General features: G+C 55.7%; 1 protein-coding gene across 2 annotated transcripts in view; it reads right to left on the minus strand.

Moving 5' to 3' along the window:
- Positions 1-25142, minus strand: part of LOC111154807 (paired box 7) — a 96119-nt gene that overhangs the window by 69172 nt on the left and 1805 nt on the right. Inside the window, exons 2-4 of one of the 2 annotated variants that reach the window (XM_022514728.1) lie at positions 24078-24313; positions 23364-23493; positions 22385-22513 (exon numbers count right to left, since the gene is read on the minus strand). In XM_022514728.1, coding sequence (XP_022370436.1) covers positions 22385-22513; positions 23364-23493; positions 24078-24313 — 495 coding nt within the window. Of the gene's footprint in view, positions 1-22384; positions 22520-23363; positions 23494-24077; positions 24314-25142 lie in introns of both variants that reach the window. The other variant, XM_022514727.1, reaches the window with a different exon arrangement.

Here is a 25142-nt window from a genome sequence, read left to right on the forward strand (position 1 = left end):
ATTTTTCCTTCTACCTGCTACTTGCCTGAACCCCCTTCCCTTTCTCTCCATCCCTTTCCCCGGGGAGGACAGTGACCAACAACCTCCCCGGCTCTGCTGTGAGGTGGGCTGTTCAGAAGCTGAAGGTAAGTGATACCATGATCCATGATCCTTAAGTGTGCTCCCTTTTCAGGCCTCCTTGGAACCCAAATTAAGACAGGTGTGGGGTTGCGGGGGAAGGGAGAGGAGCAGGGGAAGGGGTGGTAAGGGAGGGGCTAAGCCTCAACCCTCACAGAGGCCTGGTGGTCCCTCTCCCTCTCCCCTCCACTGCTCAAGTGTGTAAGGAAAGTTCTAGATTTAGGAAGTGCTTATTGGCCACCTACTCTGCTTACTGCGTTGTGCTGGGACTGGGGAGAAAGCCCTCAAAGGACATCCCAGTCTGGCACGGGGATAGGAGCAGAGAGCTAAGCTCACCAGGACAGTGAATCTGTGCACACGCGCGCGCGCACACACACACACACACACACACGTGTACACATACTCCCCATCCCAGTCAGAAGGCACCAGGCCTTACTGGAGTGGAAGCGTCTTCCCCTTCAGCCGTGACGGACAGGGCAGGATTCTCCCTGGAACCCTTCACGTCCCAGCCTCCCATCAGGTGGCTCTCAGCCTTGCCCACCTGGCATGCCCGAGTCCAGGCCTCTCGCAGACGACCTCCCTCTAGGAGCGTGGGGGCCCTCCCTGAGCCTACAGAGCCATCAGCCAGCCGGTGAGCGAGCTGGCCTATAATGGGTGACACAGGCTTTGGGTCTCAACCCTCTCCAAACGCAGCCGCCGAAAAATGGCAGGGGGGTTACAGGAGGCTCCGGAGTCGGCGGGCCCACAGTGACCCCCCAACTCAGCAGCGGTCCCCGAGAAAGGCACGGCCGTCCCGCCTCACTGCTCTATCCATACTTGCAGGAAGGGACCCCCAGCTTGCCGTAAATGCCCACAGGAGTGATGACGGGGGCACTTGGGTGGCTCGGTGGGTTAAAGCCTCTGCCTTCGGCTCAGGTCATGATCCCAGGGTCCTGGGATCGAGCCCCACATCAGGCTCTCTGCTCCGCTGGGAGCCTGCTTCCTCCTCTCTCTCTCTGTCTGCCTCTCTGCCTACTTGTGATCTCTGTCTGTCAAGTAAATAAAAAAAAAAAAAAGAAAGAAAGAAAGAAAAAGGAGTGATGACGCACACCGGGTCGTCCTCCAGCCCTGGGACACAGGGAAGGGTCAGTGAGGGTGCTTGTTACTAGGAGGACAGACGGCAAGAGCCAGAGTCTTGAGACCCCCACTCTCTGCTCTTCTCCACGAACACCCACCCTGGGGTCCCTCAAAGACACAGCAGGCTGCGCTGGCAACATATGGCTGGAGGGCCTCTGGGCGAGGGGGCGGGCAGGGCTGGGGAGGAGGGGCGGGTGGGGGCAGGGGAGAGGCGAGGAGGGGCGTATTTAGGAAAAAAGAAAAACCCACACAAAACCGACAGAATTCCAGCTGATTATTCCTCCCGCTGCAGATGTACATTAATGCAGGAGGAGTGGGGGACGGAGCTTCGGGCTGGGGAAAGAGAAACAGCTCGAAGTTCCTTTTAACAAGCCCTTGTCTGGCTTGATCTTGTCACTCTAAAGAGGGTCATTGAGAGGTATTCATGCGTCGGCCCTGGGGGGACAAAAGGGCCAGTATATATACTGACTGCTCAGTTGCCTGCGGGCCTGGGGGCTTTTGTCTAACCTTCCCTTAATAAACTTTTGGGAAGAGTTCATCAATCCACTTCAATAGCTGATGTTCTCATTTTCAGAGAGAGAAGAAAAGTAGCAGAAGGCCGGCGTGGTGCTTTTTTTTTTTTTTTTTAAGGAGGCATTCTCAATAAGAAGGTGAATGGGGGAGAGAAAGGGAGAAAGGCCGTCGACACCCCACTTTAAAGGCAGAGAGAACACATCACAACTGCAGCCACAAATCCTTAAATGGGGGCCCAGACAAAACCGCTATTCATGGGGCCCTGGAGCCGGCCTCGGGGCCGAGGGTTTCTGGGCCCCGCTGGAGCCTGGTCCCCTTGGCAGAGGTGGGGAAGGCCCAGTTCGCAGCTGTAGGGAGCCCAGAGAGAAGGAATTTCTTGGAAGCCGAGTGTGTATTAGGACGGGCAGCGGGCAGGAGTCTGCCGTCCAGCTTCTCGCTTAGATCTGGGGTCTCCTGGTTGCCCTCCCCATCGGGCGGTTTTTTAAAAACTGGAGGAGTTTTTCTTTACTGAGGGCAGGGAGGGTGCAGTGTTTCCTTCTGCTTCTGAGGCCACGGGGACCTCTGCCCGCAGGTGGGGTCTCTCCTGGAAGCCGGTATCGGCACCCCCCACCCCAGCTTTGCTTTGCATGGTAAGGTGTGGGAAGGTGGGACAAAGAAGGATGGGTATCTCTCACAGTCCTGCAGGGCTGGACATCACGCTAGCTCTGGCTTCATCTGTCCTAAGTCCCTTCTCAGCACAAGCCGATGTCCCGACGCACATTCTCCTCATCCTTCTTGGGGAAACTGAGCCTCAGAGAAATGAACCTCGATCCAGGGTCCGGAAGCAGGAAGCTGAGGTCCAGACTCGAATCTTAACAGCTCCAAATTTCCAAGTTCCCAACTAAGCTGTCTTTTACATCTGAAGCTATTATTTTTTTGAAGATTATTTATTTATTTATTTACTTGAGATACAGAGAGAGAGAGAGAGAGAGAGATGGAAAGAGAGAATGCCAGCAGGGGAAGGGGCAGAGGGAAAAGCAGGCTCCCCGCTGAGGCAGGACCCCGGGATCAGGACCTGAGCCAACGGTAGCCACTCAACGGATGGAGCCACCCAGGCACCCCCATCTGAAGCTATTATTAGTAATAATAGCTAAAAATATTACCACTACCACCAACAGTAATGGCTACCAGTGGCCGTGTTCTTAGAATGTGCCAGGCATTGTTGCGAGAGCTTTCCACACGTATTTTTCCCAGCGGCCCAGTGAGGCGGTTTCTATCAAAAGCCCCATATGGGGGCGCCTGGGTGGCTCAGCGGGTTAAAGCCTTTGCCCTCGGCTCATGTCATGGTCTCGGGGTCCTGGGATCAAGCCCCGAGTCAGGTTCTCTGCTCAACGGGGAGCCTGCTTCCCCCTCTCTCTCTGCCTGCCTCTCTGCCTATTGTGATCTCTCTCTTTCTGTGTCAAATAAATAAATAAAATCATTTAAAAAAATAAATAAACAAAAAATAAAAGCCCCATATTACAGATGGGGAGACTGAGGCACAGAGGATACGAGCCTGGGCCATGTCAGACAAAAGGGAAGGCAAAGGCAGAATCCAACTGGAGTCTGATTCTGGAACCGCGCCTCAACCCCCACACTGTTCCATCTTCGATGAAAGGCACAGGCATGAGGAAGGAATCGGGACTTCTGCCCTGGCCAAGCCTCGGAGGTGGGTCTCCCAGGGCCTGGTTCAGCTTTGCTGTGCATGCTCCCAGACACACACACACACACACACACACACATACACACACCCTCTGCGAGTCTCCCCAGTGGCTCTAGTTCAATGTTTTACAGGCCTAATGAGTGTTGACAAGTTTAATGAGTTTGTTTTAAAGAGGGGAGGGGGAACCTGGTCAATTTGAGATTTCCGAGTCAAATGAATTAGTGGAGACCGCCAGACTTCAGCTGACAGGTCTGGAAAACCTCCCGCCGACCGCAGCCTTGGGCCATGGACCCTGGCTCCACTCAGTGGGAGCCGGGCCCCACGCCAGACACCGGGAGGGCTCCGGGGGACCTCTGAGTGGCCCCCAGGCGCCTGGGTCCCCGCCGAATCCCGTCTCCTTATCCTGCGGTCCCTTTCCCTGCCAGCCCATCCCTGATGGGCCCCCCTTCTTCTGGGTTCTCCTCCCCCACTGGGTCCCCAATGAGAAATTTGATTCAAACCCAGTTTGGCACTTGTTTGCATATTGATTGTGTGGTAATTAAGTGGCTTCATCTGCGGAGGGGGCTCGCCACCTGCATTTCTAGGCTTCCCAGGCCCGGGCTGGGACGGGCCTGCAGCCCTTGTTTCTGACCGTGGAAACTGGAATCCAGGGAGACCAGCTTCTGGCCACGGGAAGGGAGTACGTCGTCTTTGTTTAAAATGGTATTTATTTTTTACAGAGAGATGAACTGGGAAGGAGCTTGCAGAAACGTGACCAGCTCCTGGCAAAATAACAGTCAAAATGAAATCATAAAAATTATGCCGAAAATAAAGGGGTGCATATGCGATTCTGGTCTTGGAGCAGATGTCATTGCGGCAGGATAGGCAGGTTCAAACCAAGATTCGCTTTCCGCTGGACCGGCCCCTCCTGAGCCACCCAGGGGCTGATATGAGTCCTGGACCCCAAGCAGGAAGAAGAGGCCAGGTTCTAACTCCTTCTGCCTCTTTCTCTAGTCCTGATCTTAGGAACTCTGAGCCCCAGCTGCCTGATCTGTAAAATGGGATTAGCAAGACCTGTGATATTAGCGGGACTGTGGGGCTTCTGGGAGATGTGCCCCTCACTTGGCACATCCTCCTGTCCTCCTCCGTCCCGAGCTTGCCTCCCAGAGCTGCATCCCCGCGGAGGGTGAGCATGACCTCTTCATGTCTAATTCTTGCAGCCTTGCAAGGAGCCCAGCCGGCGTTGTTTGGTTTTTCCCCCCTCTTCTAGCCCGGGCAGTCCATGACGTTCTCAGGTGCCATCTGTCTTCCTTGCGGCTCCCCAGGAGGAAGTGGGTGAGCGGAGATTCAGGAAGGAAAAAGGCATTACATCTCTGTGCTTTGGTTTTATTTACTTTGTCGTGTTTTGTCGTCTGAGTTCAGGAGAACAGAGCTGGAGGGGACGCCTCTCGGGCTGGGTCGCAGGGTCTGCGTGGGATTCCAGCTGCTCTCCTCCCTGCTTCCGCCCCCTTTCTCATGTGCTACTTTATTGGCTATTTCTCCCTGGGAGGGGGCACCCCCTCCTTTAAGCATCCCCTAACCTCTGGTCCAGTGTGGGGCACTTTGTGGGAAGGGTTCTTTCCAGAGAGAATTTCATTACAGACTGTTTTCCCTTTCCAGCTGAGAGCATGGAGCTGGAGTGGGGCTGGGGGTGGGGGGTCACTCCGAGTCAAGTGGGCAGACCCTGTGAACCACATCTCTGGATGGGGCTGTCCTGTCTCTCTGGCTACTTCTGCACTTCCTAGATCTCACCATTGTTCAGGGCCAAGGCCTGCTGCAGTGTTAATCTTTGACATATTTGCAATCCCAAGAAAGAAAGGCCCGCGGGGGGGAAGAAGCAGAGGCTAAGACACCACAACGAGAAGGGGGACATGCATGTGACCGCATGTATATACATCCCCCAGGCTCTCCCTGGCATTTAAACCTTTTGTTGTCACTTAAACCTTTCTGGGGAGCTGGGGAAAGAATTACCCACACGCATCAACAGAAGAAGACAGAGCCGCCCACTCCCACCCCCAGCCCCAGCCTACCCAATCTAACCAGGACCCGGGCTCTCCCTTCCTGGCTTCCAAAAGATGGTCTGTCAGCAGCCGTGCGTACACAGGACAGTTGCAACAGTAAAATACACACAAGAACGAACACTCCCTCAACAAAGTCCCAATGTCTTCCTTCCAACACACTCCCAAGGCCAACTGGGATTTCTCCATTCATAATCCCAAACACAAGACACGCACATGGGCAAGGCGCTCCTACAAGAAGACACGCCCGTAAGCCTTCCTGCGGAATCTTTGGGTTAATGACAAGCCCTTTGCTCCGGAGAGAGGGAAGCCACTTCCCAGGAACACAGGGAGTCTGCCAGGAGGGCATCCCAGAGTCAGGTGCCCGCCACAAAGCTGGTGTGTCACGGCAGGAAGAGTTTGTGGGACCTGCATGCAACGCCTGGTTCTGCTACTGGGCTGTGTGACTCTAGGGACCGAAGCAAACATCTCTGAATTCTGCTCTCATCTGCAAAATCGGGATACTAAATCCCCGTGGGGCAGGGCTGGGACGGGGAGAGGGGGTCAGGTGACAGGAAGCAAATAGAACACTTGCTCCGGACCTGTATGTAGCAGAAAGTGGGCACCTTGAGAATACAATACAGGCTTCCAATGAGATGTACCTGCCTGTCTGTGCCCGGGGTCTAGGCATCTCCCCGTGCCTCTGTTTCTGTATCTATGAATGGGTATTTTAATATAAGGTGCTCTTGGGAGGACTGCATGGGTTCACAGAAGTGCTTAACCCAATGCTTGGCATGTGGTCAGCTGCCACGAGGCTAGGCTTCTGAGTATTAGATGTTCAGTGGACGGCTGCTGCTATCCTACTACCCTGCTCTCAGAGCAGATATTACCTCCTCTGGGCGGACTCCATGCTAACCCATCACCTCCCCAGGCGGCCACTTTCTATGGTGACTCTGCGTTCTGTTCTCCCAATCCCGGTGCACCTTCTGAACGTGTTCCCTGATTTGTGAACCTGCTCACTGCCTCCCTCCCCCCCAGGCATCAGCATCCCGGGGCCGAGGCCTTGTGCGTTCCGAGGCTGCGCTTCCAGCCCCTAGAACTATGCGTCTGGCACACAGGAGATGCTCCGCACATCATCGCTGTGGGCATAAAATGGTAGTTCTAGCTCCTCTAGCTCCGCCTTCCTGGGGCACTAGGGAGTGGGGAGGGGAAGAAAGATGGTGGAGGCTGCAGCTGGAGGGGGCCTCCCTTCTCCTCCCAGCCCCTGCCCTCCCGGCACACAGGTCTACCCGCCCCCCCACCTGGGGAATGTGATTCCCAGCTGTTGGCCCAGCCTGTCCACTGCTGGCCTGGGATTCTCTTGGTGCCCCGGCCAAGAGGCGGGTGAGCCTTGATGGGTTTACCTGGGTGTTAATCCCCCAGCAATCCCGCCTGGCCTGACCAGACCTTCAGCCTCTATTCTTGTCCTGGGTCTAATTAAGCGCCTGAAATGCCACTTCCCCTTTGGAGGCTCAGGCAGGTAAAGCCTAGCTTGCCGCTTTGAAGCAGGGGAGGCCGGAAGCCCAGGCAGGTGCACAACGGAAAGGAGGAGGGGAGAGGTGCTGAGGGGCCATGGGGAGGAGCGGGGAGGAGTTGGGGGCGGACTGGGAGCTTCTGCTGCCCCTCCTTAGAGAGGACAAACAGCTGCAAATCTCCTACCTTGAGGTGCTTAACCTTTTGGGGACCCTGAGCCCTAGAGACCCAGGAAAACTAAAGATCCCAGGGAAATGCATGTGTACATACACATACCTATACCTGGAATTCAATTCTAGGGTCTCATGCTCACCCCCGGGGTCTCTAGTGTCCCCAGCTTCAGCTACTACCCTGACACTTTAACTACCCAGGTCTCTATCTAGGCTCACGGCTGGATGCTGAGATACAGATACAGATCAGGACCCATGAATCCAGACAGCGATACTGCCAAACTCAACAAGATCATCTCGGGGGGAGTAGAAAGATTTTCCATTTTTATTTTGTCTGCTTTTAAAAAAAAAAACAAAAACAAAAACAAAACTTGAATTTTACAGGTACCTATGAGTTTGGTCGTAAATCTTTATGGAAAACTATGCATATGTATCTTAGAGGCCCTGATAACACCATCTGCATTTGATTTGGGAAATTCTTATCTTAGGAGCCTCTACGGGTCCTCTGCTCCCTACCCACTGCTTTCAGTCCTTTTACCTCATTTTGATCACACATGCCCAGGGTGCCAGCCCCCTCTTCTGTGTCTCAGCTCCTGTGCTCCATTTGGAGTTTGTATCTCCAAGGGATGGGTGGAAACACCAAGGCTCAGAGAGGGGAGCAGCAGGTCAGGGGACCCACTGTGGGGTCCTGCTGATTAGGAGTTCAGGGCTACTGCTGTTGCCCACCGCTCCCTTTGGATGCAAGAGCTGGGCCCAGAGCTAAAATGAGAGGGAGTATCTGGGTGGCCGTGCCCATGGTGTGGGCAGGAGTCTGGCATGGCAGGACAGGCAGGGGTCTTACCCTTACAGTCCCCTTGTTCCTGGGACGATGCCTTGCCGGTCAGACCCTCCATAGGGGCAGGTAACAGTAATAAAGGGTGAGGGACCCAGTGACTTTGGAAGAACGGTCCATTCACGGCGCCGGGTTGAACAGTCTGGAGACCAGGTCCCTGCTCTGACTCTGTTCCCAATTTGCTGTGCAACAAGGAACAAGTTTCTTCCCCTCTCTGGGCCTTAGTTCCTCCATTTGTAAATAGGGGTGTTGCGGTGGACCAGTGACTGCCAACTGGGGTGTCCATCAGAAGGACCAGGGCAGCTCAACCCAAAAGCCACTCCTCTCCCATGTTCCAAATCAAGAAAGTGCCCATGTGCGCACCCTTTGCCAAAGTACCAGGATGACTCTGGGACACACCCTTTGGCGGTCCTGGCTCCTGGATCTTTCCATCTCCCACACTCTGCATTGAATTATTCTGCATTGAATCCTCCTTCCCGCACCACTCTGGGATAGCACTGAAATCCAGCCACACCACCAGTAGCTGCCAGTGAAGCACAGAGAGGGTAATGGCCCCCCCATTCACACAGCAGGCTGAGCCAGGACTCAAAAGGTAGACCCCAGTGCCTGGGGACCAGCCCTGCCTGTTCTTCTGAAGAGACCTCCTAGCCAGGAGAGAAAGTTCCCTAATGCAGGGAATAGAAGAGGAGTGGAATCATTTGTCACTAGATAAGCAATATCGGCTTATCTCTGAAGACCAATAACCACAGCCCGGGGCTCTGATTCCTGATGTAAACAGAGAGCTCCTTTGGCCCTCCCCCTCCTCCACTGGAGGTAGTCCCTGCTCAGCCCTGGGACAAAGCCCTGCCTCACCAGAGCTCCCTCTGTCAAAGGGGAACGCGCTGGGTTTTGACTTCCTCCCTCCAGTGCAAACATGCCTAGAGGCTCAGAGCTCCAAGGGTCCTCTCCTGCTGCCGGCTCAAAAGAGCCAAGGCTCCACGGAACTCACTTTGAAAACCACTAGACTGATTGTGCCTTGCCATTGTTCAGACACAAGGGCAAGGACCAGAGAAATTAAGTGGCTTGTCGAGGGTTGCACAGCAGTTAGCATCACAGCCTGGGCCTCTCCGCGGGGGCCATTCACACTGGGTCTGAACTCCATCCCTAGTCCCAATACTGGGTACCACCATTCCTTTCCCTCTGGGCTTTATTTGTCCTTGCTGCTGCAAGAAATCTTCCCAGGAAGGTGGCCAAGTCTGTGACATCTGTCAAGTCTCAAAATACTAGCAGGTGCCATGGATGCTGGGAGCGTGGGCAGTCGTGGGGGGATGCTGGTTGGAGCCACAGTCTCCCCTGGGCCTGGATCTAGGGTTCCTGAAGAATGGGGGCAGGGGCTGGCGGCTGCAGCTGTGCCAATGGGACAGGAAGAGTGGCCGGATTTGTGCCCTTCAGGCTTCTGAGGGTAAAGGTCTCGGGGTCCTACTAGGAGAAAACCCTCCTTTCCCTACTTCTTTGAGCAAATCTCTCCAAGCCTCAGTTTCCCCTTCTGTGAAATGGAACAACAACAACAACAAAAAGCACGCATCACATTAAGCACAAAGGATGACAGGCGGCAGGGATGGACAGGCGGCAGGGATGGACAGACGCCAGACTTCCCATGCCCTCACCCTGGGCCTCCTGATCTCCTGGAAGCAAGACTTCAACCAGCACTTTTGCTCCTCTATGAAGGCAACTCCCAGCGAATCAGAGCTACTGTTCCCTCCTCCAGGCTCACTCATGCCACACTCTCTGGACCTCAGCCTTTCCATCTGTAAAATGGCCAGATGAGCTCTAAGGCCTGTTCAACTCTGACTCATCCTTGAGGATCTCACCCTGGAGTCCCCTAATTCCGGGGTCAGCCTAGCTGTCCTAGGAGCAGGCCACAGGTTCAGCACCCCAAGGCATCCGGTAAAGGGGGGGGTACTTTGAACAATGCCTCCTCCGCCTCTCCTCCTTCTCAGGCTGGGGCAACCTCTCCTCGACATCTCCCCCCACCCCATGCTCTGCTCTCCACCTTCTCTGTACCTTTCCCCTGCTCCCTTCGAAACCCTAAGATCCTAGCTGGCCTCCCCACACCCTCCAGTCCCTTCTCTGCTCAGTCCATCACTCTCCAGCTGCCGTGTCTTCCTTGGCTCCCCACAGCACTTGGAACAAGTCCTAACTTCTTAATTCAGCCTGGAGGGGCCCACAGCCTGGGCTCTAAGGGTATAACCTCCACCCCCACCCCAGGGCATCACCCTGCAGGAAGCAGGGCTTAAGAGACCATTGTGGGATGAATGGATGAAGAGCCAAGATGCTTTCAAAGCATCTTCCAAGTCTTTCTAGCCAGTGCCTAGACCTAACCCCTATTTCAAGCGAATGGGGAGCAGCTATCCTTGCGGAGGGGATGTGATGGGGGGGGGGACTGTGTCTCATACCCTCCTCAGCCTCCTCTACACCTGCAGGAGGTTTCTGCCATCTCCTTCAATCACCGAATAGGACTCACCCAGACCATCCCCACCCTGCCCACCAAAGCTGGGAGGGGACAGAGCTCACCCAGGAAGGAACGACCCTCCACACATCTAGCAGTGTCTGTTGGGTCCCAGGAGCTGGCTGTTTCTGCCTTCTTCCCCTGGCCCTCTGTTGACTGAAGAGCTGCCTGCACGGCCCACTTACTTCTTTTCTTTTTTTCCTTCTTTCTTTCCTTCTTTCTTTCTTTCTTTAGATTTTATTTATTTATTTGGGAGAGAGAGAGTGAGTGCGAGAGAGAGAGAGAGAGAGAGAGAGAGCGCGAGCGAGCAAGCTGGAGGAGGTGTATAGGGAGAGGGAGAAGCAGGCTCCCTGCTGAGCAGAAAGCCAGATGTGGGACTGGATCCCAGAACCCCGGGGTCATGACCTGCGCCAAAGGCTCAGAATGGGTGGGACGGTGTTGTAGGAGCTCTGAGGCTTGGAGGGAGGGGGTACCTCCTTCAAAGTTGCCCAGATCTTTCAGGTTGGGGAGGGGGCTCATCTTTGTCTTTCAATCCCCTCCTCCCCAGCAGCTCTAACTCAAGCACCTTTTCGAGAGCATCTCAGAGGAGTGGTCTCTGCCCCCAAATGTCCCCCTCACTGCACCCAGCTCCCCAGGTTCACCGAGGAGGAAGGGAGCGGCTGAGAGCCAGAGCCTCGTGCCCAAGCCACCGCCACGCTGCTCAGCGACAGACACACCAGTCTCACCGGCCCCGTGACTTTCTCACCCCCCCACCCCGCACCCCTCCCAAGAAAGCCACCAACTCCCTCTCCGGGCGGGCCCAGCTCCTCGACCCCGCACCCCACTCCTCCACTGGCCGCCCGCTTTGGGCAGCTGACCCAGCAGAAGCCGGGGACGTAGCCCTCCGCCGCCAGCTTCCCTCGCCCGCAGCTTGGGTTTTGTTGTGGGGTTTTGTGCGTGCTGTTTTGTTCGGGTCTCCCCGCCCCTTCCCGCGCGCGGGGCCGACCCCTCCCCCCTGCCCGGCGCCCCCGTCCCCCTCCCCCGGGGCTCCCAGCGTGCCCGCTCTTGACTTCATCCACTAAGTCAATAGCCCGGGCGCGGGCGGCCCGCTCCCCCAGCCCCGCACCGCCCCCGGTTTTCTTCTCGGGATAATGGGGGCCCTTTGTGGCCTAATCAGCCTCCTGAGGGGCCGGGAGGCCGGGAGCGCTTCCCCCGCGGCCGTCGGTGAAAATGAAAGCGGGATTAGGCTGGGGCCTCGGCCCACACCATAGTAAAGCGCCACCAGGCATTCGCCCCTTCAAAGCCCCTTTCGGGGGTTTGGTTACTTTATTTCTAAAGTTGTTTGTATTTCTAAAGTGGCCATTGAGGCGCGAGCGGGGACTGCGCCCGAGGGGGGGGGGCGGTGCACGGGGTCGGGGTAGGAGAAACTCCTGGAGCCTCCCTCTCCCCCTCCTGGGACCCGCTGACCAGTTTCCAAGGAGCCTTCCAGGGCCTCATTTCCTCCTGCCCCAGGAGGTGGGGAGGGGCGGTTATCCCCACTAATCAGATGGGGAAACTGAGGCTCGGGCCCTGAAGGTCCCTGAGGCAGAAGACGAGCTCCCAGCAGGCAAACCCGCCACGCAGCCAAAAGGGGGAAAGGTGTTTCTGTTTGTTTGCTTGTTTGTTTGCTTTTAGCAGGGGGAGGGGAAGGTGCGTTTACCAGTGCTAAGCCTAATCGCCGCCCCCACCCCCACCCCTGCGCAAAGCTCTGAGCGCACCAGCTACGCTCGGTCCTGTCCCTTGTATAGGCCATCTAAGGGAAAGTCCCAAACTGAGCACAACTCGACTCCTGAGAGAGGAAAGTTATCCACCTCCATTTATTAAAGAAAGTTCCAGAACCTCTTTTCTTAGGGTTCACTCCCAGCACCTGCAATCAATCCCAGAAACTACCAGCCTGATGATTCAGTCTTCCCCCATCACCAAAGATGGGAGAGGGCGGGCATTTGATGGCAGCTGGAGGGACATAATAGAGGAAGGGGTACAGACTGGGGCAGAGGGGGGCAAAAATCAGTAGAAGAAAGCAGAAGAGCATCTCCTAGCTGCGCCCTTTCTCACACACACACATACACTGGAATTTCTTTTTTCCTATTGGACTTTTGGTTCTCTGAAGAGTGTGAATCCAAGCTCAAGCTCTCCAGGTAAAGATAAAAAATTGCAAGGATGAGGACCACGGTGGGGTGGGAGTGGACAGGGGGTGGGAGGGATTCATACAAAGTCGGGCTGGAAAGTTCCCGGTTCCCCCATTCTGCTGCTGGACCAACAGTGGGAGTTGGTTCTGTGGTTACAAGAGAGTGCAGGAGAAAGAAGCTCTTCTGCAGTCTTCCACCGGGAATGAGATCATTCTAGAAGGTTCCTTAGAACTCCCCCTGACCCCTACCAACCCCAAAGTTGTTGCTCTAGAGGTGAACTCTATCTAAATTAGATAAAGCCGGTGGTGTAGACTATAGGACAGGTAGGTTTCCAGGGAACCGAAGGGCTTGATCCCAGATACACAATCTCCATGCAGAAGTAAGACAACACACCATCCAAACACAGGACACCCCACAGAAATTCCCCTGAATGTTGCCTTCTTTCCACCTTCCCGAGTGGCTTAGAGACCCACAACTGTAATTCGAACCAGAAGCGGACCCTCTCCACCTGTTACCCCCAAAGAGGCTGGCAACTGGGGGGGGGTCCTATGGAGAGGCAGGTAGCCCCTCAAGTGGGGCTCCGCTTGGTCTGGGTCCCCTGGAAAAGACCCCAGAAAAGTCCAGGGTGGAGTTTCCCAAGCTACTTCTTGGGCCGACGCCCCACCCCTTTTTCTGTCCCGTCCTGGGGTCTGTTTGATCTTTTTTCAGAGGCAAACAAAGAGCACAGTGAAGGGGAGAGGCTCTGGAGCCCAGCCGCCTGGCTACTCCTTCCTCCTCTGCTCATCTCAAACCCAGGGTGCTTCCAGGCCCTGTCGGATGCCTATGACTCCCAAAGCCGCGTTGGGGGGGGCTGCCTTGCCAAATCTGGCTCTGGCCCCAGACATAGCCCATTGTTGCACACACCTGCAGATCTGCACAAACACACAAAGGCAACACTCACAAACACCAAGAGCACACAGGCAGCCCGGTAAGGGGGCAGGCACACACGGTTAACATGCACAGAAACACATGCCCTGAGGCAGGTCTGTTCATCATAGGCTTGTTTATTTTCCGTCTCAACCACCTGGCTCAAAACTTTCTGAAGGCAGGGACCTTCCTGATTTCTCAGGTACTACCCCTGGGCGCTTAACACAATGGCCGGCACATAGTAGGTGCTCAACAAAATTTTATAGACTGAAGAAATTGACCCTTTGAAACAAATTTCTTTCTTTCTTTTCTTTTTTTCTTTCTGGAACAGACAAAAGGGGAACGCAGCATTTGTGCTCATTTTATCCTCAGAAAGGATGCTTCCATCAAATGAATGGGGGGGGGGCTCTGCTGCCTCTGTTTTGGAAAGGCGAGGAAGCAGCAAGGACCAGATGGAGGACAGGCTTTCAGCCTCAACTCTACCCCCCCCCCCCAAATCTCCCCTCCCTCCTCCTGCCCTCGGGGCCCCCCCCTCGGGGGTTGGGCGGGGGGGGGGGGGGGCGGGGCCGGGGGACACACACTGGAATCACCAGGAAACTTGCATAGGCAAGGTTCCTAAGGGGTGTGGCCTCTAGAGGCCCAGAGACCCCTTTATACTGTTGGAAAATTCTATCTGAATGGCCTTGTGTGATTGGCTAGTTTTTTCCCATTTCATCCAATTCTCCAAGGGGTCTAGGGTCCCCCCCAAAGGACAAGAATCTTTGACTCAGTCCAGTTCTCTGGCTTTCATGGGAGAAAACGGAGACCCAGAGAAACTGAGCAAGCTGTCCAAGATGACATTGCTCATGAGTTGGGGGCAGGATAGACTCGAGAACCCTCCGTTCCTGGGCCCACCGCAATGCACTCTGCCCTTCCCGATCCCTCCCGCCTAGCGCAGTTGGCTTCAGTTGGAGACAGGGCATGCCTTCGGAGGAGGGAACGGGACTCTCAGCCGCTGGGAACCTGCGGGTGTGAACTGGGCCCAGAGCAGCACGAAACTTTCAGCTCTCCAGGGTTGCAACCTTGCCTTCACTCAGCTCCCACTAGGCAGCGTGGGAAGCCCGGGAGTGCGGACGCTGGCCGGCACGCCATCCCTTCCCCAGACCTGAGAACTTAGAGGGGCTGCTGCGAAAACTCGGAAGGCAGCGAGTCTCCCTCTCCCGACAGCGAACCGCCCCCCCTCCCACTCCGACAGGCCTGTTTATTTAGCAGCGCTCTGAATAAGGGTTTCCCGCTCGCCCCCCCTCCTCGTTCTTAGTCCCGACTGGGCCAGGCTCTCGGCCGGCCCCTTCCCAGCGCCCCGGGGTCGGAGCGCAGAGCTCAGGCCCCCGCCTCGGGGTCGGCCTCCCTCCCGCTCCGCTGGCCCGACTCGCTCGCCTCTAATTAAGCGGCGGGATCGCAGCGAGCCGCCGGGCCGCGCTGTAATATGATGAACCGCCTTTGTGCCAGTGTCACCGAAAGCGCTTCTGATAAGGGGAAGCCGCCGAGGATCAAAAGGACGACAGCGGCTCGCCCGCCTCCCGCCGCCGCCCGGCTTTGCGCGCTCGCCCTCTCCGCCCGCGCTCTCCTGCGGGCTGTCTCCAGGTCCCGCGGTTTCTCCTGATCTGCCTGTCCCAGGCCAGCCTTTCGGTGACTCTGCGTCCTTTTGTCTTTCTTCCTGCTGCTCCGCGCCCCTCTCGGTCCCTCCGCATTTCTCAGCGTCCTCAAACGCTCTGGGCAGGTTCTCATAGGCCTGCTTCCCGTGGATTCTTTTAGCGCTCAGCGTTCTCCCTCGCTCCCCTCTTTCGCTATGCTCCTCCTTTCTGACTCTTCCTCGTGCCACCTCCATGGCTCTGCCTCTCCCTGGTCTCTGCCATCCCTCCCTGGGTCTCCACCTGGGCTCAGACCCAGCGCCCAGCCAGGGCCCCCACGACCAAAACTTGGACCATTAGCTGCCCCGCAGTCTCGGGGAAACCGGAGGGAGCCTTCCTCAGCAAGCTTGCAGAGCTCCGCGGGTCCTTGAAACCCGCCCTCCCTCAGCTGCCCAAGAGAGGGCCAGGCACGAGCACCCCAGGCGCCCTGGAATGCCTTCCCGGCCTCGTCACAGCATGATCTGGGGAGCACACCCTTCCCCTCATCCCTCCCGAAGCTGCAGTGCGGGGGTGGGGGGGTGGGGGGGAACCTTTCTTCTTCCCCCAAAGCTGAAGTTCCAAGTGCATCCGACCCTCCTTCGGCATCCCCTTCCCTACACCCCTTCCTTTGGCCCCCACCTCCCCTTTGCCCTCCACCCTTTCTCTTCCTCCTCTAGGCCCCTCCCATTCGCAGTCTCCTGGTCCCCTCTGTGCTGTCTCTCCGACTCCTTCCCTGCCAGGCCTCTGCCTCCCCTGCTTCACCACTCCCTTCCCCCCACCCCCACCCCACTTTGTTTGAAGTTTTGGAGAGATCTATCTACTAATGGCGAAGTTTCCCCCTTAGGTCACCGTTCTGCCTTGATTCGATTTGGGAAGGCAAGTTCCCTCCCTCCCCCCTGCCCGACCCCAGCCGGGGCCAATCGCTCCGGAGCAGGTCAGAAAGCGCTGACCCCACTTCCACCTTTTCCTCTTTCAGCCAGAGTTGGGGGGAGGGGGGAAAAAGAAGGAAGGCATAGGACAGCAAAAACCGAGGGGGGCAACCCAACCTTCCAATCCCCTCTTATCCCCATCCCCAACTGGGTTTCCTAATTACCTCATTAGTCTGGGGTAGAAGAGGGAGAAGAGCTATTTTTCTGGAATTCCTGGAATGTGCCCCCCCCATCTTAGTCATGGCCTTCAAGGCCCCAAAGTCCCTGGAGCATCTCCTCTTTGGGGTTTCTCTTCTATGCTCTTAGCAGTAGGAAGGCTTCCCTTCACCAGGCACTTCTGGGTCTCTTCTGTGGGTATGAGTTCTGTCTGGCTTTAGGCAAACTCTGGGGCCAGAACCAGGGGCCTTGTACACTTCAAGTTTCTATAGGTGCCCATTAGGAACCAAGCCCTCATCAACTTTGCCGATGATAGCAAACGGGAACTCCAAAGAGGCAGCCTGGTAGGAAATCTCATTTGCTCAGCCTTCTCTCCATATATAAAAATATATATGTTTTTATATAATATTATTTATATAAAATGTAGTGTGTGACAACTATCATTTTCAGAAAGACATTCTTTAAAAAAAAAAAAAGTCCAAATAATCACCTTACTGCTTTAAGGCTACTGTTATATGTGCTTTTAAATCCTTCCATGTAAATTCCACTGAAAAATTTGGAAAGCTGTGAAAGGGGAGGGGGCGGTGGGGGTGGGGGGAGGTTAATCCGGGTTTAACGCCGCGATGGCGTCTTAGGACCAGGGTTAGCCTGATTGCCTTATCTCTTCCCAACATTTGAGACGCCCATATTTCACCCAGCCAAATAGCTCGGAGAGCAGCGCAGATGGCTGCTGTGGTCGCGCCTCAGGAAAATGTGTTATTAATATCTAAATAACTTCCCAATACTGTCTGGTAAATCTCCCCTCCGCCATTCCAAATGATGAATTCGTTTGAAGTCTTCCCCCAGCCTCGTCTTTTCAATGTCCCCCTCTCTCTCTTTCTCTCTCTTCTCTCTTCTTCTTAGCCAGGCTTATTTCAAACTGGTAAATATCTAATTCCTTTCACGGCTGTGCCGCGCACACGAGTCTTTTAGGTACAAACACCTCGAAACAGCCGGTGTGTGGCGGTGCGTGCCCGGAGGTGAACATAAAACCCGCAGGCCTTCTCAGCGGGGGACCCCCACCCCGTTTAGAAACGCGTTCGGGAGACTGGAGCTGCGCGGGATCCTCAACCTGGGAGCCCAGCCCTTCCTCTGCAGGCCCTGGGGATCCTCTCCCGGTTCCCCATGGAGTCCCAAAGACACCCCCCCCAAACACGCAGCTCTTCCGCGGCTCCTGCCTCCCCCCCCCCCACACCCCCAGCCCTCCAAAGTCTTCCCTCCATCTCTGGGGCGGATAATTACCTTCCGATCGCCTGTTCTCCCTTGTTTCAACTTTGTTTGCTAAATGTCTTCTATTAGATTATGTTCGTTCATTCCCCCTCCAACCTTATCTCCTTCTGTCTCTACTCTCCTTGCCCGTCACACTCGATTTAGGCACGAGTTTATCTGGCAAACAGTTTGCCGACTTTGTTTATGTACCGCGGGTTCCGGGGCTGCGAGCGAGCGAGCGAGCGCCAGTGTTTGCCTTTGTAATACTTATCTCATTGTTGTTCTCCGTTAGTCTCAGCTCCCTCCTTCCCCTCTCTCTTCTTCGGTCGGGGGGATGGAGGGAAGAAAGGGGGAGTCTTGTCAGCCCAGTGTGGGCTCGCCCCCTCTCTGCTTACCCCATCCCCCACCGCCCCCTCCCCTCTCTCCCTCTGGTCTCACTGAATATCCACCACGGAGCGCAGCCTAAAGCCGGGGAATTGCCTGACACCCTCCCATCTTCCTCCGAGCCCCCATTATGCGAAGCTGATCCCACTCTGAACAGCCTCAAATCCCGTCTGGACTCTGTTTGATTAGATTGCCAACCCGGGGTAATCCTTTGATATGGTGGAGTGTCAATTACCTTTCTCTAAACACACATTTACAGAGGAGGGAACTTGTTGGTTTAAATCAATGCAGATTGTTTCTTGATAAATGGACTATCTTCGTCCCCTCCTTTGCTCCCTCTTCCCAGGCCCCTCTCTCTGCGCCTCCTCCCCTTCCCTCGGCCGGGCGCTCTTGCCTATCCGGTAAACAATGCCCCTTCCAGGTGTGAAGCTGGGGGGGAAAAAAAAACAACGGTGTGTGCGGAGGGGAGCCTTGCCCCCCTTCCCCTATTCATGCGCTCCCCCGGAGCCTAATTAAATTTGGCAGGTCCTTGTACACACAATCAAAACAGCTTCCTCCAGGGTAGCAAACGACCGAAAACCGCATTAGCAGCTAGCGGCACTGCCAAATTAAATTGTTTCCCACCTCCTTTTACAAGTGTCTAAAACCGACACTTTGGGCTCTCCCCTCCTTTCCGATCCTTCTCCGTCATCTCCCACTCCACACCTGTACGTTTGCTGCTTTAAAAATAAATTAAGGAAAAATGCACAGAAACACGGATCTGCCTCACACACACCACCTTCGGCCCCCACCCGGGGTTGGTCTTTCATACCCGGGAAGTCAGTGAATCTTGGATGGACTTTGACCATGACACTTCTCCCCATGGAGGAAATGCACGCTCGATCTTCTTCTTTTAAATATTACGACCCCCTCCATTATTTCCTATTAATTGTGACCTCTCTGGGCATTGTACCCTAGAGACCCAGGTGAAGCCCCATGTCTGATCTGGTCAGTTTCAGCCCAAGTTGTACATTGTCAGATGCATGAGGCTTTGGTGTTCTTATTGTTTATTGCTGTTTTTACTGCCTTTTATTTTTTATTTTATTCTATTTTGCTATTTCTACCCACAGAGAAATGGTTTGACTTTTTGCAACCCCCTTTCAAATTTCCCACCAGACTCTCCCTGGGCTCAAACTAGGAAAAGCTTTTCCTTTCCCATTCATCCTCAAATCCTTTCCCGGTTGGGTATCTGGCCTGTGTCTCTCCCCTGATCCTCGGAGAAGGGGTGAGGAGAAGAGAGTCCAAGTGGATGAGGGCAAGGAACTGTCCATTTCCCTCTCCAGGTGAGCAGAGCATGGCTGGAGCCCCTATCTGTTGCAGTCTGAAATTCTCACAACCAACAATCCTAATAACTCAGTCTTAACAAGGATAAGAGCAAAAAAAAAAAAAAAAATATATATATATATATATATATATATATATATATATATATATATATGAACAGCCTCATGAATATCAGCCCAAGGGGAGCAGGAGTGAGCTGTTCAGAGATGAAAGTGCACAGAAATAAAGGCTCAATTTAATCTGCTTTAAAACCCTTCAACTTAACGTTTGTGCTTCAAACTCCGAGAGTGAGGACTGATTGCGGATAAATAGTTTCTTACCATGCCTGGGAGCTATAACACCCTTCTGCAACACAGTTTCCTATTCAGCAGCCCCAGTTTTCATTACCAGCTCTAATAAGTCTTAACATTATTAAATGCCAAGCGGACGATAGGGAAAAACGGACTCAGGGAGGGATCTCTCTTTAGCGCTTAAAGAGGAGAGCTCTTAAACCCCTTCTTGGAAGGCTCCCCGCCATGAGAGGGGCAACCCCTCCGGAGAAAGCATTTGTCACGAGCAAGAAACCAAAACAAAGTTTGTGGGTGTGCACCCCTCCCCCTGCTCTGCCCTTTGAGGCTTCTCTGCCTCTCCCCACCTGGCCGACTTGGGTGGAGGTTAGGAGGTCTTCTCCCCTTTAACTTGGCCATGAAACTGATGGTGGGGGCCTGGGAGAGAGAGGAGAGGTTCCAGCTGGGTGGTTCACTGGGATGCTTGCCTACTGCCCCAGGTACTCAGGGGGTTGATATGTTTTGTTCCGGGGGGACAGACAACTGTCCCTCATCCCCATTGTCATTCTGCTCATTCACACCCGCGTCCAATCACCCTGCGCATCCACGCAGAACCCCACCCCCACCTGCACAGAATACGACCCACGGCACAATGATCCAAAGGCCCACGGGCAAACAGCCACACGGAGAGTCACATGCATTTTTACACAGCCATCCAGCTCACGGTCCCCGCGCTCCATGTGCCCACTGTCACTCAAAACCTGCCAGGCTCTCTGGATACCGGACCCAAGGATTCCGTTTCATTTCTGCAGTCCTGTGCTCTCTGCCTTCCCATCTGGAACCAGCAGGCTCCTTCTAAACCCTTGGAGATTTGAAGCTTCCTGGTTCTGCTGCAGGGAAATCCTCTCTCCAGCGAAGCTGCCTGTGAGCCGGTTTCATAAGCCCTGGCCAACGCCAGAAGCGCCTGAACTCCCCGGAGCCAAAGGGATCCCCAAAGCTTACGCTTTCTATCCCCTGCCTCTCCTTTCCTTCTTTCTCAGAAGAGACTTACCTATTTTGCTTCCTCATAGACTGAGCTGGGCAACAACCCCCCCCCCCCCCGCCACACACACACACACACACACACACACACACACACACACACACCCTAAAATCTCTCCAAATAAAACCAAACCTCCTTCTGCTTCTGCCCGGTACTTCTCAGAAACGGTGTCTGCTGTGTGGCATTTCACCAGGAAAGATCATTTCAAGTTCAACGTATCCCACCCCACAAAAAAGAAGAAGCCCAACCAAGTCCCTTTCTGATACAAACTGAAGTCAGGAATGGGTCCCCCCCTGCAGGGGTCCCAGGGCTCTGGGCGGCCTCGGCCAAGCCAGGGGCTCCTGAGCTGCACCAGGCGGCTTCCCACTGAAGACCCGGGGCTCCGAGGCGGGCCGGGCACAGCGGGGTGCCAGGCACAGCTCGCTCCCTTTCTTCCCTCGCCCTTTTGTCCCTGGCGGGACTGGGCTCCACTTGGGGCCCTGAATGTCAATAGCCCGCCCCTTCCCCAGCTCTCGGCTGCTCTCTCAAAGGGGCTGCTCCTGCCCCTCCTCCCACCTTCCCCCTCCACCAGGCCTGTGGGGGCTGGGCCTCCCTGGGTGTTGTCTTTGGAAGCGGGCTTTGTCTGTGAAGTTCATCTTCAAGGTTGGGAGAGACTACTGACAACTGCAGAGAGAGAGAGACACAGGCTAGGAGTTCACGGGAAGCGAGAAGAGGGGTACCTCGAGACACCTCTGGAAAGGAATTCAAGCCAAATGTGCTCTTTGCAAGTTTCCAAGTTTGGGGCACTCCCCCACTTTTTCCAAAGCTACGGCTTTGCAGGCTTGCGGGACCACTGTCTTTCCTGTCTGCCTGCTGCCTCCTGGCATGCCCGTTTGTGGGCTCCCTCCTTTCCCCAGCCAGTCTTTGTGACTCTGGGCCTTCTACTTCTGTTTCTCATCCCCTTCCCCCACTTAAGGCACACTGACCAAGTCTCAAAGAGAACTTCAGGGGAGCCGGTAATGTGGGAGACTCCCCCCCGCCACCCCTCCAGAAACAAAAGCACACGCCCCTTTCCCGGGCGTGCAGGCGCTTGAAAGATAAACGCCTTCCCTAGCGGACCAGGAGAAAAAGCAGGGCGCAAGGCCCAGACCCCAGCCGGCGGGGCGGCGGAGCTGCACGAGGGGAGAGGGTGGGTGCCGCTGGAAGCTTTCTCCCCTCCTGAGAGATCCTCTGATCCTGGGCCTTGGGGCGAACTTGGCCTCCACGCCTGGCCCCGCCAGAGGCAAGCGCTGACTGGTGCGCCCGTCTGCACCCAGCCGGCACTGTCTCGGTTCGGGCCCCTGGCGACGCGGGGCTGAGGCTTAGGCGGCGGCCCTCGCTAATTTTTATTGATTGCGGCGGTCAGTCAACTGTCAGGCAGGGTTTCAAGGGACCGTTTAGAGAGCGTGTGCGGGTCTGGTTAACAAATTCATTTAGGCCGGCTCCTCCTTCCTCGCCCCCCGCCCCCTTGTCCAAGCGTCCTATAAATAATAGATCCACACCGGGACTCGCCGCCAAAACGCCGGCCCCGCAGGGCACACGCCCCGGAGCGCTCGGCCAGGCCCTGCGCGCGGGGCTTGCGCACTCGGAGGCGCGCAGTGCACCAGCCCGCAGTTGGCTCCGCGGGGACGCTGAGGCCCGTCTGCGCCCCGGCTTCGCCTTCTGCCCTGGTCCGGGGCGCACCGAGGGGGCGCTCTCCGCAAACCCGGAGGGGCTCCCGGCTGCCCCGGGGGCTGCGAGTCCTCCCGCTAAAGTGCGGTCGCTAGCCCTGAGCGGCGGAAGCGCTAGCCCTGACCCGCGGACTCACTGGTCCGCACGATCTCGGGCGGGGACGCGGGGTTCCGCGGTGGAGACCCCCCGGAGATTCCCTACCTTTGTCGCCCAGGATGCCATCGATGCTGTGCTTGGCTTTCTTCTCGCCGTCGTCCTCCTTCTTGTCCGCGTCATCCTCCTCCTCTTTCTTCCCGAACTTGATTCTGAGCACGCGGCTAATCGAACTCACTAAACCTCAGAAATTCAAAGGCAAAAGAGCAAGTATAAGTTGTTGGGGCAGCGGACCCAGGCGACCTGGGTCCCCGGGAGAGTGCCACACAGTCCCTCCCCGCCACGCATGGCAAGGGGACTCACACCCACTGACACCCCCCCCCCCCATTTAAGCATTTACATCCAAGTGCGGTCGCTGGCTAGGGAAGGGGACTCACCTGGGACACTCTCACAGTGGCATTCCTATACTCCTCCTTGCACACACTTGTGCCTAACACGGTCACAACCCCGAGATGCACTCACACCCATGCCCACTTCCCCAGGACCTGGCCAGAAGCCCTCCAGCCCCTGTGACTGCCACCCCTACACCAGGTGTGTGTCCCCACCTCGCATGCCTGGATGCCCTCCTCCCCCCTGGCACATGTGCACACATGCATGTCCACCCCAGGCCGCTCGCCGCCTCACGGGCAGCGTGGTGGAGGGCCTCCCTATTTGGGACCCACTGCCAGCTGGTGGCATTAACAGAATGGAAAGAGTGACTTGGGGAAAGGGGTCCAGGGAGCCCAAGGAGATTAACCCTCCTAGGACAGACCCTTCCCTTCTCTCCTTCCTCTCTCCTTCTCCCTCTCTTTCTTCCTTCTCCTTTCTCTGTCTTTCCTAATTTTTTCTTTCTTTCCTTCTTCCCTCCCTCCATCTTCCTTTCGGTTTTGATTCCCTCCTTTGCTCTAACTCTGCCCTCCTGCTCTCTTTCTTCACAACTTTCCTTGACGCTCCCCATCATTCATCACCTTCCATCCTATCTGACCTCCAGCCCTGCACAGCCGAGCTGAGCCAGACCGTGCTGTGCCCGGCTCAGCTGCCTTCTCACCTGAGGGCACCGTGCTGCGGTCACAGTGTCCGTCCTTCAGCAGTCTGTCTCGGATCTCCCAGCTGAACATGCCTGGGTTTTCCCTCTTGTATTCCTCGATCTTTTTCTCCACATCCGGAGTCGCCACCTGCTTCAGAGGTGGAGGTGGGAGAGCAGGAGTGGAGAGACGAGGTGGGGAGAGGGAGGCACTTTTAATATCAAACTCCCAAGAGCCCCAGGCCAGGCTGGTGGCTCTGGATCCCATGTCCCTCCCCACCCCCCTTCTGAGATTGGCTTTACCCTTTCACAAAACCTGTGCCTGCCTTCAAGGAAGGCAGCCCAGTGCATAAGGTAGTGACAGGTAATAAGATAGGACCTAATAAGGACTCCTGGGATCCCCCCACCACCTCGCTCACTATTTCAGGCAAGACTGAGGGGAGAGTTCCCCTGGTCTGGGATGATGCTGGTGGTCTGGGCTGATGTAGGAGCAGCCCAGGGGATGACTCATTGGCCTCAAAGTCCTGGACAACATGGAACCTCAGTTATCTTATCCCCTAGAAATCCAAATAATGAGGGGGATATCTGGGAGTGAGGATACTCTCCTCCTGTACTTTTCATAAGAGGCATATGGACACCCCAGTGGCACTGGACGACAGAAGGTAGTGAGAGGGGCCACAGCCAGGATCCCCCAACCATGGGAAGGCCGACTGCCAGTTCTGCAGCAGAGACACTCACTCTGGGCTTGCTGCCGCCGATGGCCCCAGGCCGGATGGACCCAGTCTCCTGGTAGCGGCAGAGAATCTTGGAGACACAGCCATGGGAGACACGCAGCTGGCGGGAGATGACACAGGGCCGGATGCCGTGGTGGGCCATCTCCACGATCTTGTGGCGGATGTGGTTAGGCAGGGGTCGCCCGTTGATGAAGACCCCACCAAGCTGATTGACCCGGCCTTGGCCAAGTGGCGTGGACACTGGAGGAGTGAGGGGAAATGAGGAAGGAGAGAGGCACGGGGTGTGAATGGGGGTGAGACAGTGAGAACGCCCCTTGACTCCAGTTTTGTGAGCCTGAAGACCCCTGACAGAGGGTCTGCAGGTTCCCCCCATTTGGAGGTGTGGCTGTTCAGAGGTCAGGAAAAAACTGTCAGAAAGCTGAGAAAGGGTCCTGGAAGGATGGAGAGAGGAGTCATAGCTGGCGGCTTCAGTCCCCCAGATGCTGTGTGCCCCCACTCCTGTCACAGTACGGGAATGAGGGATCTGAAGCTTCTGTGAATGGGAGGGAGAGAGCAGAGCCAAGAGGCTGGTGGAGTCTTGGGAGTCTGGGGGTCCAGCGGCTCCATCCCCCAGGATGCAGTTTGGGACACAGGTCTGCCTGCCTTTTAGGGAGGCCAATGGCTACTGAGAGGTGGCCCCCTCTCACTGGTCATTTCCATGCCTTAAGTGGTCAAGATTGATCCATTTTGGGGGGAGCCAGAAGAAGCTGGTTAATTACCAGAATTTACAGCCCTAGCCTGGACAGCAGGTCTTCCTACTTATAACTGAACAGCCGAGGAACTGGTGACACGATGCTATTGGTCACTGCCTCTGGGATCACCTGGCTGTCCCTCGAGGGACTCCCCATGGTTCCAACTCCTCTCAAAGTTCTAATTTCGTTTTGGGGCAATTTGGGGGCAATGCTCCGCTGTCAGCAAGCTCCCATATCAAATACTTATTTGGGTTCAGAAATCCAGACTCGGTCCCTGTAGGCTCTGTGAGGGTGGTACATGGATGGGCCAGAGTCTCCCCGTGTGGGTGACTTTGGGA

The sequence above is a fragment of the Enhydra lutris genome, unplaced genomic scaffold, assembly GCF_002288905.1.
Source record: "Enhydra lutris kenyoni isolate GAN:26980312 unplaced genomic scaffold, ASM228890v2 scaffoldscaffold38, whole genome shotgun sequence".
Taxonomy (NCBI): domain Eukaryota; kingdom Metazoa; phylum Chordata; class Mammalia; order Carnivora; family Mustelidae; genus Enhydra; species Enhydra lutris.